Here is a 15,149-nt window from a genome sequence, read left to right on the forward strand (position 1 = left end):
AAGAATTCAAAAAATCTACTTGTCTGGAAAGAAAAATGAGTCCCTGAAACGACGCACACTGAGGCTTGACCACATTAGATACAGAAAGACCAAGTGTAGTTCATTCATTCATCTTCTTCCTCCGATCCGTTTCCGGGTGTGCCTGGATACAGCGCCACATGACAAAAGTGTTTCTTAGGATTTAGTGAACTAACCCTTTAAACGTCACCAGATCTGCAGTGATGCGGTCTCCTGGCGTTAAGACCTCCGTCTCTTGTCACGCTGCGTCACCAGCCGAGCTCTGGTGCCCCGTTTTGAATTGTCCTGTGATTTATCCAGTCAGCGGGCGCCGGCGGAGGCCCAGCTGTGATGTGGGTCACTTCCTGCAAATAAAGTCAACGCTGTAACCAATTTTCTAGTGCAGAGAGGAGGCTCCCTGACGAGTCGTGTCTCTTGACCTTCATCCTGACTCATCAGATTTCAGCATCACCTCTATGTTCCAGAGGAAGCAGCACTCCTGGCATTCGGTGGCATGGGGAAGGATTTCTAAAGATGTTATAATACAGTGTGTGTACACATTAAATATGACGCCTGTTAGATACATACGATTTGATTCCAAATTTTACTTTTGATTTGTCAGCCAGAAAAAATCACTGAGAGACTGATTCTGACTTCAAAGTTTTACAAAGCACAACTCTGAGCACAAATTTGTCCATCAGAAAGATTAATAAATGAGACCCCTGGTGTAATCAAACCAAGAGGAGATTTGTGTTTCTTTTAGCCTTCTCCGTACCTTCAGGCTACGATGCATTTATGAGCACTGTACAAGATTCAAACATTTCCAATCTGCAAAATTATCCCCCACAAATAAAAAGAATCACTGCGCCATTGTTTCATACACGTCTGCTTATTTTGGCCAGAAAAACCCCCAAAAGCTCCGGCAGTCATCCGTTTACAAAGTGAGACTCCAGCTGCTTGTACGCCACCTGTGTTTTGCATATGGTGGCCATAATTGGCGCCAGCCTCGATGTTTTGGGTCATCGGCTATGTGGGACAGCCCTCCTGCTGTCACACATACTGTGGCTGTTCAGTCAATGGCTGCTGCTGCAGTCTAATAAAACTCTCTGACCACCATGAAGCTAAGTGCGAGGTGATGTTTGCTTTCAAACTTCACCTCTCCTGACCTTGTTTAAAGAGCGCAGAGGCTGCTCTAAATCAAAAAGAAAAATAGAAAACAACTATTTTGAAGCGCCATCGAAGATGTCAGCGAGTCTGAAGTTTCTCAAAAAACAATCTGACTCTCAACTGCGGCTAATTTTAAATGTTGTGTCTTTAGAGTTTAATTTCTTGTTTAATTTAATTAATTAATTAATTAATTAATTTCTGTTTCTGAGCAAATAAAAGTTTGTTTACATCATCATGTGGATAAAATAATTTATATTCAGAATTTTTGTCAATGCGGAATCAGATGTAGTTTCCCAACCGGCATGCTCAGTATAAGTATATATAGATACATATACACATATAAATACAAACCAGAGCGTGACTGGTGTGAGCAGCTTGGAGCTGGTCTCAGCACAACGCACAATCTGTTATATGACATACGCATCGATGTGTGCAGTCTCTTAGCTCACCTTGTGACTATTCAGCTGTTTGTTTGTTTGTTTGTTTTTTGCCTTTGCTTTCTTTGGCTCTTTAAAAGGCACAGAGTAACATTAGCAGTGCCCTTTGTGGAGTTCAGGATCAAGAACCAGCTGCAGGACTGACCGGCAGCGCCTCGTCAAAAAACAAACAAGGAGGGAGCTTTTCAGATTTGTTTTCTTGGCAGGAAGAAAAATACTCTGAAAAGACGATGATGAGGCCACAAAACACTGCACAAGCTGATAAGGTGATCTTTATCAAAACTTCAACTCCAATTTCCTCCAGACTGCTCTTGAGCCAGACCAGTATCCGTCTGGCTCAGGACAAAAACAGCGGATCAGGAAAAAATAGGAAAATATCGGTATATAAAGCATGACAATTGAAAATGACAATACTCAACTTGCTACAAGTCAGGTGATAACAACAGGTGACACGTTTGCACGCAAGTGAGAGCAGATGGTGCAATTATCATGAAGGCTCTGTTACACCGAAGGAAAAGGGAAGAATGGGTTCAAAAGGGAGAGTTTCTGGCAGAAAATAGCATTGAAGCATTTTTAGAGATGGATGGTAAGAAACCACCTTCAGGTAGCAGCACAGTGAACCTGAAGCTCACGACTCCAGCTGGCCAATTAGTTCTACAATTAAAATATTTAACATTATCTGCTGACACTGGCTCTGCCTGTTGTCTGTTACAGGCCTAAAATATATGCTGTCTTTGTGGTAAAATCTTTTTTTTTTTTTTCTAAAAAGCCAGGCGGAGCTCAGATCCATGACAGACAGCTGAAGGTTGAAGGGTGTTTCCTGATCAATCTTTCAATTATAGCACTTTAGATATGATTAACTATGAACTGTGTATAAATGATTTTGATCAAAATATGAACCCTGGCATCTACAATGTGATGTAATCGAGCTGATGAAGAGTGAAGCAAAGAGACTAATTACAGTCATGCAACCATTTTGTGCCATTAGTAACATCTTCAATGATATTTATAATTTCAGAAGACACCTGTTTATTTTTTGGGCTCATTGGCAAACAGCTGAATTTTTTTTTTTTCCCCAAATAGGGATTTATGGCAGATTACGTATGAGTGAAATCCTCCAACATAATAAGTACTGAGGGGGAAAACATCATAAGTCAAAATCTGACAGCTCTGTGTAAAGGATGAAGTGGAGGGGGCGGACAGATCGGAAAAAAACTCCTCAGAGAATTGTTTCCTAATTGTACTAATGTATCTGACGCTGTCAACAAGATGTGAGAAGCGAGAGAGGGAGAAAATAACCTGATGCTACCAGAAAACACAAATACAGCATTTCTGAGAATTATATTTCACTGTGTAACCTTTGTTCAGCAAATCTGAAATGCGACGAGGGAAATTTTATACAGACATTATTGCCCCTGACAGCTCTGCTGAAAAACCAACCAAATCAAAGCTGAAGAGAGAAAATTACATTAGATTGTTTGGTGAAAGCAATACAGACAAGATGACCTGGATGGGCAGACACATGTTAACTCTCAAGCTGTCTGTGTTGACTCTGAACTAAACTCAGAGGATGATGATGGTGAGGAAGAGAACTGTTTCATAAACATAACATAATGTAAAGGAAAAAATAGGAAAATTGGGCCTCATTATCTGCACAGGGCTGCGGAGCAGCAGCGTACAGCCTGTCAAGACGATCAGGACGGATTTAGTCAAAGACTTGGAATCAAAGGACAGCACCGAATCATCTGTTTACGGTGTATCGGAGCTCTGGAGGCGGGAAGGAGAGAGAGAGCAGGGTCAGGAGAAGTGGTGAAGAGAGGAGGGCAAAGTGAAAAAGGGAGAGAAAGGGCAGAAAGTCGAGGAGAACGGAAAAGGAAATGAGAAAAGGAGGAATTAGACAGAAGAACAGAGAAGCTGGGTAGAAGAGCAGAGCATTAATGGTGATAGTAAAGGACAAAAGGAGAAGGGATAAAAATGAAAAGGGGGGAAGAAAGAAAGTTTGAGCACAGTGGCATGAAAACACGAGGAAGAGTGGGTGACAGCTGACAGGAGAAGGGAAAAGAGACGATGAACAGTAAAAAAAATATGTGAAACAAACAAAAAGCTGAGGTGAGCAAAAGAAGTTAGGGACTGGAAGAGCAGCAAGAAACGACAGAGGACAATAACAGATCCCAGGCAGAAAGAGAAAGAGAGAAAGAAAGTCAAAGAAGAATGGAAGGAGAGAGGAGAGGGCTCAGAGGCAGAAGAAAAAGATGAGGAGTGAAAAGAGGAATAGATGGAGACAAAAAGAAACATTAAGTGAGAGACGAGAAGGAGGAAGGGGAGATTAAAGGGAGCGAGATGCAGGATGACTGGTGATGAATTATTGCTGGTGGAAACACAGCCGCTTGGTGACACTCAGCCTCTCCTGTCGCCGCTTAGCTGGAGGGCCCCCAAACATCAACAGCAGCATTAAAAATAGCAGCGATTATTTGAAAACGGGCCCGCGGAGAAGTGTATTTACAAATAATAATACTCAACATTTGTTTCACCCCACTTGGAGCAGCAGACGGGCGTGTCGTTGCAGCGTGATCCAATCCACCGGAAGAAAAAGCCCTGAGTCACACCTGGAGACCTTTTCTCTGCCAAATTAACCCGAATATCTATCTGGACAGCCAATTTCTTGATTAAATGGATAATAAGCAGAAGAAGAACTGCACTGTTTTGGTCCCTTCTCTGACACTAACTCTCCAGCAACAGGTCAAAACCTTTATTAAAACAAAAAGTTTACAGTAACTCATTTTCTGTGAGCCGGCAGTGTTTACAGTAAAGTCATGTAATCGCACACCTGGCTGTTGTAATTTTGATTTTTTGATTTTCATATCAGACATTGATATTTTACTAAATAAGGAAACAAAAAACAATCACTTAAACTAATTATATCAGTAAAATAAATATTCGTGAGATGTTACAGTTGAATAAATTAAGCTTAATTAGTGACGTTCGTCACAGGGAGCACTCAGACCTGATTGTCCAATGACGAGTGAGCCCGCCCCTTAATAGTCAACATCCGGGAACATCGGGTGACTGTTCGGGCGATTAATTACTTTACTTCCTGAAAAAAAATAACAGTTTATAAAAAAAAAGCTGTATTTTTTGTGAAGTTCGTGCGATTTCCTTTTGAATTAAACGATGAATTAAAAGACATTCTGTAAAAAAGTTTAGACATTTAAATAGTTTGTTTACGGCGGACATGAACATGACGAGTTCACAACCTAACTGTAGGCGGAGTCATTCTGTCCGGATTCACTCTCCTTAATTTCATTGGTTGTCACCGGCCCGTCAGGCCAATCAGAAAAGTGGGCGTGCTTCAAACAGGAAGCCCTTGGTCAGACAGATGAAATCGGACAAACAAAGTCTGAAAGCTGTTCGGTTAAAATGTCCCATCAAAGTTTTCACCAACAGCTAAAGAGGAAGTTTCATCGGGTGCAGGATCCACAACGCTGTTCGTCCAAGTTTATTCTGCTTCATTAACATTTCTGTTCAAGTCAAAAGCTAACGCGATTAGCGTGCTAGCCACGATAGCATCTTTTCCAATGTAGGAGGAGCTAATTTAGTTCGTTTGTTGGTAAATATTAAAAACCATCATCATCAGATGGTTGAAAGCTCAAACGAACTGGGATGTCTCTTGGAATGGACACTGTAGACATTTTAACCACCGAACAGAAAAGAGACAGACAGGAGGAGCTGAACTCTGCGGCCATCATGGCTGCCATGGCGGGAACCAGACCTTCATTCATTCATTCATTCATTCATTCATTCATCGGTGAGTAATCACTAAAAGGATACTTGGGTTGTAAGGGCAGTTAAGAGGCATCATTCTGTAGAGATACAAGAACACAACACTCTCATACAGAAGTGTTGGTCCAACACAGGGAACGGGAGAGAAGCCGGAGTTCAAAGTGACCATCACATGTGATCTCTGAAACAAAATGCTGAATTAGTGAACTATCAGAGAACTGTGTATGATAGAGCACTTTAAATGTGCAGCAGGTTGTTCATCACTGTAATGAAGAAAACATTAACCGTGTTCAGACTCTTTCTGTCCCTCATTAATGAATGATCTATTTAGTTAATACCAAACAACACACAATGAATCCGTAAATCTGAGTTCCTGTTAAGATCTATGATCTGCTATACAGTACATTACATACAGTTGATTGTACTGTCTGTCATACCATTTTTAATTCCTGAACAACTAATTGAACACCTTCAGCCTGAAGGCAGCACTCATTTAGACACAAATGTACTCCCTGGTGTTTAATATGTTTAGTTTTATTTCATGTGTGTAGAGTAGATGGCAGTCAGTGTACTAGAATCCTCCTAAAGATGTGATGTGCAGTTAATGAGCTAAACAAAATAGATATTCAGGTGGTGTGTCCTTTCTCTGCGTTTAACAGAGCCAAGGAGCCACAGCAGAACGTGACCCGTGAGACCATGATGGTGCTGAAGAACCAGGAGGGACCATGTATCACCAGATGGTCGGAGAGGTAAGTAAACAGACCGACAATTCAATTTGTTCTTATTGAATTGTTGTTATTAAATAGTTTCATAAAAAGCTCAGACTACTTTCAAAATAAAATGTATTTGTATAGCACCATGTCATACAGTATATAGAAACAAAACAACACACTAGAAATGAAGCAGTCATGTTTGACTGAGTCATGAAATGCCAGGCAGGTAGTGTGACTGGTTAAATTTGATTTCTCACTAAACATCACATGGCTGATTATTTTAGTTAAATGGACTTATGTTAGGTTCTTTTTGTTCTCCCAATCTCCCAGATGCATGCGAAGCAAGCAACGTGGATTTAGTATCTGCTAGTCAGAACACGTTGAAAGGCAGTTACAGTGTTCTTCTAAGATTCTTCAGCCTTGTAATACCCTTTTTTCCACCAAAGTTATTTGGTATTTTAAAGCGTGAGTAAACCTGCTACAGAGCCATACAAAGGCAGAGCAGAGAAAGAGTGAATTGCTAGCTACAGAGCTGTGAAATGCTTTGGGTTGGTGATTGTGTGTCCACGAGCGTTACAGAAAATGTTTGACTGAATAGGAGGATCTTTACTTTGTGTTTACAAGATCACAATGATGGGGCAAGTTTAATATCAGAAGGAGGATTATTTAAATTATATTTTCAAGACAAAGAAGGTCTCTGCTGTTTTCTCCATGTTCAATTTGGTTACAGCAAAAAAAAATCTAAAATCAGTTTGTTACATTTTTTTTAGGGTTAATTAGATTTTCATAGGTATATTGTACCGTAACTGCAACACAGTAAACATACTTTAATTCTTTGGCATCCAGCTGCCAGCAATGTTGTTATAAATGTCACAGAATTTTTTGTGAATGTAATGGAAATTTTTGCCTATATTCGTGCTCCCCGGGGTAGAAGCCCTCTCCACTTACTGCTCCAGGCCACAGTTCAAGTAAACTAATGTCCATTTAATATGTCAGGAAATGATAAGTGATTATATTTTTTTGGCCATATGAACGGTTGTGTAACCAAGATGCTTCCTGCATTGTTTTATGTTTTGGCCAACATGTTCTAGAAAGATGTGCTCCTATTAGTTGCCCTGCTGGGCATCTCTCAGCACGTCTTTGGGCCAAGACCTGCTTTGAGTTAAATGCTACCATTACTCTGCTAACATGGCAACAATGAGAATGTTTAACAAGACTAACGTCTATTAAGGTCACCAGCTTATGTCGCATTCTAACATCTGTGAATTAACCCATGTTATCCCAGAGGATGAAGCAATGTGCTATAATAGCCAACTTGACCTTTTACAACAAAAAAAACGATCTGTGTCCTTTTCAAGTCAAACTCGAGTCAAGAAAAAACTTTTAAAGAATGCCATTTTTTGGTATTTATGCTCTCCTGAGGATAAAATCATTGGATTTTAAAGATTCATCATTGCAGCCTCTTGGGGCTGTTACTCAGTGTTTCTGGTATCTGTACCATCCAAAAATATTTTTCAATTTTAGATTTTTTCCCAGAAAATGTTCATGTTCTGAGGCACCTCCCCTCTGGCACTGCAGGCAAATTCAAAGAAATGCTACAGGGGGAGTTTGGCATGAAGTGAGACGTAATTAACAACCCAAACAGCAACGGATTTGGTTTTTCACATTTAATAATAGACAAAAATGTTCTGTCATTCTTTTATGTACATCAGTAATTACAAGGTCATTAACTATCAAGTTTTACATGTAGTTTCATCAGTTTCTAGTAATGCTTGTTCATCTTTACACTGCTGTCTTACATACAAAATATGCTGTAGTCACATTTTTAAAAGCCTGGAGAGGTTTGCCATGAATGACTTTTTTTTTTTTAAACCATTCAACAAATGTCATTCACAATACTTCCTCATTATTTACAAAAAAACGAAACAAAACAGAGCGACTGCTAAATTATACATATTAACAAACTACCTCATCAGTATATATAATGCCGCTATACAAAGAGAGACAGAAAGAAAGAAATAGGGTAAAGCCTGATTTTACAATGACCTTTTTCTGTTGCTTCAACCTGTGTATTAAAGCATTTTAAATAATTATTAATGCTGCCAGTGTTGGACAAAAATTCTACTTGTATTGTGAATAGTTGGAAGGTTTCCAGTATTTATAAATATGTGTCTGCTGCTCACATGGATCAGTTAATACAGAGATTAAGTAGGCTGAAATAAGGCCACTGTAAATGTAGTGTTACCCGATAAGGACTGAGGCAGGGATAGCAGGGTGACAGCTAGCCAGTTGCTCATCTCTTGGAATCAAAACTAATGCAGCAGGTTTTGCGGTGCGGTGCAGCGGCACGATGACAGACCGTGCACGAGGCTCATAATCATTTCCCTTCGCAAACTCCGACACTCCCTGTCAGATATTTTGAGAAGCTCTGGGCCGCTTCACGCTTGCGCAGCGGTAGATGTTGGACAGAGGTAATCACGTGGAAGATCTGAACTTTAGGACCCAGAAATCCTGTAAAGCAACATCGATACAGGGCCAAAGTAAAGTTCACGTTTCGCTGCAGGGCTTTGACGCGTGAAAGAGCAGACGCTTAACCAGAGTAAGTCGAGCTCTTTCCGGACAGGGGAAGGTTTGTGCTGTGCTCATGTGTTTTGATTTGCCACTTCTACAACATCTTGTTTTTGGGTGAATGGGACAGTCTTCTTCTTTGCAGCTGGACTTAAATGAAAAAAGGTTCATTTTAACCCTCTGCCACATCAACACAGTATGCGTCACTTCTTCTTAATGCTGTTTTTCCAGAAAGCCTAAGGATACTTGCACCAAGCTAACCGAGCGTCCAGCACCGTAAAAGACACTTTGGTGCTCGGCCATGTCTTGTTTAATTTAAGTGCAGAACTACTGTGATGCTTTGATACTTCAGGAATCAACTTATTTCATTTTTCCCATCGCTGCTTTACAATAACAGCTTCTACTGGAGAAAAACTTTTATTGTGAAACAGCAGCAGCAGGAAATGACATCAGTAGTAACTTAAGGTTACCCTGTTTTTGTTTCTGACCACAGTGGATCATCGATAAGCTGAAACCTAATCCACTGACCTGCAGGCGGTAGTAATGGACAATGTGCTAGTAGAGTCATGTAAACAATGCAGGATTTAAGTCTGCCAACGTTACCAGGCAGAAGTTAGCTAGAGTGCATCTAACTGGAAAAACAGCGTCAATGTGTCCGAGCAGATGCTTTAAAAAATATTTGTATCAAAAACCACATGGATCATTAAGGTACTTTGTGTTGTAGGATTTAGGTCATATCCAGCTCTGCCACAGAACTCCACATTAGTCTAACAGGTGCAGCCAAACTAGCAGGGGAGTGAAGGAGATGTCAGTCAAACACTGTCTGAGCACGCCCACGCAGTGCAGAGAAGAATGAACACACCTGTGTGGGAGGACGAGAGTGACAGACCAGGCATTTTGGGTTTCCTCCCTTAATCACCTGCTGACAACAGATCTGGGTCAAACAGTCTTTACAGATAAAAGCTTATTTCTGATCGCTCTGCTGATGTTTCAGTTTGAAATTAGAGAGATTGGCCACACAGGATGACAAAGCAGGATTCACAAAGTTTAGTCTGTCAGTGTTGAAAGTGTTAAACTGTTCAAAAACAAACTGCTGGACCCAGAAACTGTCTGTCTGAGGCACCAACAAGCTGATCGTAGCTTTACAGGCTGGTGGCTGGAAACATCTTGTTTCTTCCCTTTCACGGTCTGAACCTGGGACCTTTCAGTTTTGCCCTCTCTGTGTTCACAGCTGCACCACCCTGTCGCCCCGGGGCCAGAACACAGGCTGCCCCCCCCCCCCATGGAGTTCCAGTTTACCTTGGCCGCACAGGTGATTTTTCATTTTACATTCATTTATAAAGGAAAAAAACAAACACACAATCTTGATTCTTCTTGACATTGTTACTACAGTACATTTGAATCAGCTGTAGAAATCGTCCATGAATGATTTCAATATGAGATAAGATGAAATTTGCAACTGGAGATGACAGCAGTCACAGATTCTGTCGCTGAGTATTGTTACCAGAGAGTGATTTTTCTAACAGTGGACAGGTATTTTGTGTAGAAAATTAGAAAATCAAATGTAATTTGAGCGCTGTTGGCTGATCTCAGAGCTGCTCTTGTTGAAATGTGCTGATGCTGCGGCGGACAGAAACCCAGAACGGTGACCGCCTGGTGATGGGTCACGTGACGTTGCTGGTTACGTTTGCTCGCCTCTCTCTGGTCTCCATCAGCCCGAGGTCACACGCCACAAAGTTTTCTGATAAAAGCAACTTTCTGAAGTCAGTGGAAGTGGTACAAATTCTGCCAAGAAAGAAGAAAATCTCTGCTTTCCTGTACCCCAGAGGCTCGTACATCCCAAAAATGTCCCTGCTGTTGTCAGCATTTTACCACTCAGAGACTTTTGGAATTGAACACCTTCAAACAAAGGCTGGTTACCTGCCAAACAGACCGATAGTGCAGGCAAACAAAGCCACATACACCTGAGAAAGAAGTGACGGATGTGTAGGGGAGAGACTGTAGGAGGGAAATAATAATAATAAAAAAATAATAAAACTACCACCGCCTGACAGAAGCAGCGTTTAAAAAAAAAAAACGCTTTATACAACATAGATATGATTTTGGTGGGAGGTTTTTTTCTTAAATTCCTACTTAGATGGAGCAACTTATCAACCATGTGCCAAATTTCCAACCTTTCGCTGAGACTCGATGGTGATTTTCTACTATTCAGTCTCAGCAGAAGTGAAAAAAAAACCAAAACATTAAATCTGTACCAGCGCCACCCCCCCCACCCCCACCCAAAAAAAAAAAAAAAAAAAATTAAATAAACAACTCAAACTCTTTTTGAGAGCAGAAAAAAAAAGCCTGATGAGAGTAGAGTGCATGTTGAAGTGCTGCAATTCCTCCGTGCACATTCGGACAGACCGACTGCTGAAGGTGGTGATGCTTGCGGGGTTCGCTGAGTGGAGTTCCAGCTCTCTATAATTACAGAATGTCAACTTTGTTCATGCTTTCTGCGCTGACCTTTTTCCGGAGCTAAAAGTGTGCCCTTTAACCAGATGGTGAGCAGCTCCAGCATGGTGAACACACGCGAGCGCCTGGAACTACACACACAGAGCTCTTTAGGACAGAATGCAGGTTATTTTATTGTTCTATAACTCCACTTGTCTGAAGACAGGAAGGTAATAACTTTGTGGGAGAGGGAGGAAATATTTCTTCTCTTTATTGTTGCTGCTGCTGCTTTAAAACTCCTTCAGGTGTGTGTAGTGTGAAACTTAAATTCAGCACAGACGACCAGCATGCACTAATTCACGCCTGCTGTGATGGTCAGTGCCGATGGAGAGAAGATAAAAGGTAAGAAATGTAGATCTGACACACCGATGCACATAAGAAACAGAAAATTACTCCTGACATTTCAAAGCAACAGCTCTGTTTTCAACAAGCAGCCTGAGGTTTCTTTTTCTTTTTGTGTCTCTTGTATTTGCATCTTGTTTTTCATCTTGCTTTGCCTCATTTTCCCCAGTTGACAAAGTCCTGTTTCTTTATAAATGGACCAGTGATTTCAGATAAGGACTGCAGAAAGAGCAGGTAAAGCAGATATAAATGGAAAAGAAAAGCGGGGGGGGGGGGGGGGGGGATCATCTGCTGAGAGAAACCTCACACATGGAGCACAAAGAGGACATAAGCCCAAGAGAGCAGAATCGTATTTAGAAAAAAGAAATGTTACGGATGATTGTTTTTTTTTTTTTGTTTGGTTTTTTTGTCTTTTCTGAATGAATATACATGAAACAAAGTCAAGTCAAAATTTGCATTTAACAAAGGTGCAAAGAAGGAAAAGGACATGGACATTTGCAATGTGGCTGATTAATCCAGTGATGTATGTAAGCACTTCATGTTGAGCTGTCGGCCTGTTGCCACTTAAATGTTGGTGTTAGCAGCGCCACTGTAGCTGCGTCGATTTAAACACGGACCTCTCTGCAGCAGGGGCTAATTGGGCAGCTGTAGATTGCTCAGGGACACGGAGCAATTGCCATCGAATCGTGGGAGGAAGCGGGAGGAAGGGGGCATTATCGAGGAGGGGGACATGCGTTGCAGCAGCAATTAGAGGCTATGGATTTCCAAGGCAATGATCAGAGGACGCTGAACCGTCACCCTGACTGGCCTCACCCAGATCACCCTAATCACGTCAGTCAATCAGAGCCAGACGATCTATAAGAAGCCTGTCTGGCACGAGCTCCAGGCGCAGCACTGCTGACGGCACAATCGTTAAAACGCTGGAGGGTTTCTTCTTTCACCACTGGCTGCTTTGCTGCGTGTGTTCACGTGTTAATGTGTGCGCACTTGTGTGCCGGCACACTGGCTTTCAGTGCAACTGGAGGAGTAATTAGCTGGAAAAGTTTCAATCGGCACTGGCTGATGAAACCGGCCAGCCAGCATGGACAAGATGTCGCCTTGGTGTTGTTGTGTACTCGGCCACGCTCCCAGAGAAGTTGGAAGGCGGTTGGCTCTGCGGCCAGATGGCTACAGAACCAGCGAGACGGTGCAGAGACAAAGCTCCAGGCAGTCCAAAGACAGCGGAGGAAGACACACGGGCCGATTAGAAATGTCACCGACTTTAGATGGACTTTGGCTGCACGGCTGGCCTCCAACAGTGGATCCTCATTAAAGGAAGACTGAACATGCTGTTAGCTTGCTCGGAGGCCAAACTGTACAGGACTCCAGTGACACCGGCTCTCAGCGCTGAGCTGTGAACTTGACAGCAGGCGACAAAGGACTACAAATGGGTCGAGAGCGTGGAAAGTAGGTTTGTGTGATTCTGCGTGTGCGTGTGCAGTCGAACATGTCCTGTTTGTTCCTGCATTCAAAATTACACAATACAAAACAAAGAACAATAACTTAAGTAAAACAAGAACATTGAGGGTTGCAAAGTCTCTGGGTTTTTCAAAAACTACGAGACAAGGATCTCTTCTAGCAGCAAGCCGTGGCCGCCTCGACCCTAACGAGGCGGTATCGACAAATTTAAAATGTTTTTCTGATGGGAAAGGGTGGAGTCAGAACCTCCCCCCCCCCCCCCCCCCGGTCCTCCTCCTCCTCCTCCTGTCCAGTGTCTGCCGTTCAGTTCGAGGGGACCAAATGTTCCTGTGGGAGGAGGGGCCGGAGGAGGGCCGGGGTTCCACCGAGGAGGCTTCAGTCCAACGGACGACTCGGCCCCTCGCCAAAATGTTCTTGTCCTGCATCCCATCATGCACCTCTCCCTGCCAGTGAGGAGCTGGCAGAAGTCTCTGAAGGAGGGGGCCGAGGCAGGGGGCTAATGGGAGAGCGTCGGGCTGGGAATGGCGGAGGAGGATGTGGGCGTGGTCAGATACAGGTGGATGGCTGTGCGGTGGGCTGCTGTTTGCGGTTCCTCAGGCCTCCAGACTTCTCCTTGTAGCCCACATACATCTGCTGAGAGACGTCCACCAGCGCACTGGCCACTGCCAGACCTGTACACGCACACACAGACGTCATGGTTAGCTGAGTTATTCAATCAATCTGATGTTTGATGAGGAAGACATCACCATGAAACACTTGATGTTTACCGACTGGATCATTAACAGAAATGAAGTGGATAATAGACTGCTTTGTTTCAGGCTCATCTGCAGAACTCATTAATCAAGTCGCTGTCATAGATCTCAGTGAAAAATAATATTACATAAACATATTAACTTATATTACTAAAATACTAATTGTCAGTAAATTTGTCCACTAAGCACAGAAGAAATCTGCGTGCACCAAAATATCAATAACCAGCAGCCCCCCAAAAAAATCTGTATCATTTGGGATTCACTCTCTAGCAATTAATTACTGGAGCAATTTCACTGCATTGCTATTCTTTACTCTATTATTACTTTCAGAATGGCTTTAATTGATTTTCTTTGCTCCTTTGTGCTCAGTATATCCTCTATTTCCTTTTATGCATTATATTGTGAGCGAATCAAATTTTCTGTTCTGTTGCATTTTGTCACTTTTCCGGTGTGAGTTTACAAACATGATTTTATATTGTACGTTTTATATATTTAATTGCAGATCTTATGTAATTTGTGGTGACCGACTGCCATGAAAGGTGCCTTTATATAAAATCTATTATTATTATTTTGAAAGTGTTACTGACTGAAAAACCGAACTGGAACAGATTGTTTGTCATTGTGTGTGTGTGTGTGTTTCTCGAACAGAAACACACACACACACACACACACACACACACACAACATGCAGGTGGTGGGATCATAGGCTCGCAGTGCAGGCAATCATTAACTTATACCACACTTCATTAACATTTATTAATACTCTCTGAGCCATGAAATTCCAATAAACTCCATTTATCTCCAGTGATGGATACATTTAGCTGGTCGAGTACACATAGCCGACGGCGAAATATAAACTCCGTGGGGAGAAGCTGCGGATGGATCACATCCTCTGAAATCACACAGGCTGACAGTCCTCACTGTAGCATGTTGAGTGCTTGGAGGTTTAGTTCAGCCAAATGAGCCGCAAACACAATTCAGAGACAATCTGCGGCGCTGACCTCCTCTGGGCTGTTTGCAGCCATTTTGAGCTGAATCGTAAGCAGATTCGCCGCAAGGTTTCGACACTGACGACAGACGCCCCAGGAATGGAAACGGATGCGTTCACATGGGAGTTAAAAGTGTAGTAACAGGAGACCCTGGCGGGCGTGGGAGGGTGGAAGGAGTTCGGCTGACTAAATCTGCCTGAGGGAAGACTTCACCGAGAGCCGAGACCGTTATGTCATGACAGAAGGACTGTGTCGTAATTAATAAAGACCTGAGGCGTGCTGACTGGAGCTGTGGGGGGGCAGGAAATACAAAAAAAAAAAAAAAAAAGAAAGAAAAGGAAGCAAGTGCAGTTCTTGTCTTTGAAGTAAACAAAGGAAGGAAGAAGTCGGAGGTGTGAAGAGCAGAGTTCTGAGTCCCTCCGCACTGTCATGGAAACAAGGATAAGAAAAGAG

The 15,149-nt window shown here is 42.4% G+C and overlaps 1 protein-coding gene across 3 annotated transcripts in view; it reads right to left on the reverse strand.

The window, feature by feature from the left end:
• Window positions 1–11,815: 11,815 nt before the first annotated feature.
• atrn (attractin) overlaps window positions 11,816–15,149 on the reverse strand; it is a 103,747-nt gene continuing 100,413 nt past the window's right edge. For all 3 annotated transcript variants that reach the window (XM_029493620.1, XM_029493622.1, XM_029493621.1), the window contains one exon: window positions 11,816–13,626. In XM_029493620.1, the coding sequence (XP_029349480.1) occupies window positions 13,502–13,626 (125 nt within the window). In that variant the 3' untranslated portion in view covers window positions 11,816–13,501. The remainder of the gene's footprint in view (window positions 13,627–15,149) is intronic.

This window comes from Echeneis naucrates, chromosome 22 (genome assembly GCF_900963305.1).
Source record: "Echeneis naucrates chromosome 22, fEcheNa1.1, whole genome shotgun sequence".
NCBI lineage: Eukaryota > Metazoa > Chordata > Actinopteri > Carangiformes > Echeneidae > Echeneis > Echeneis naucrates.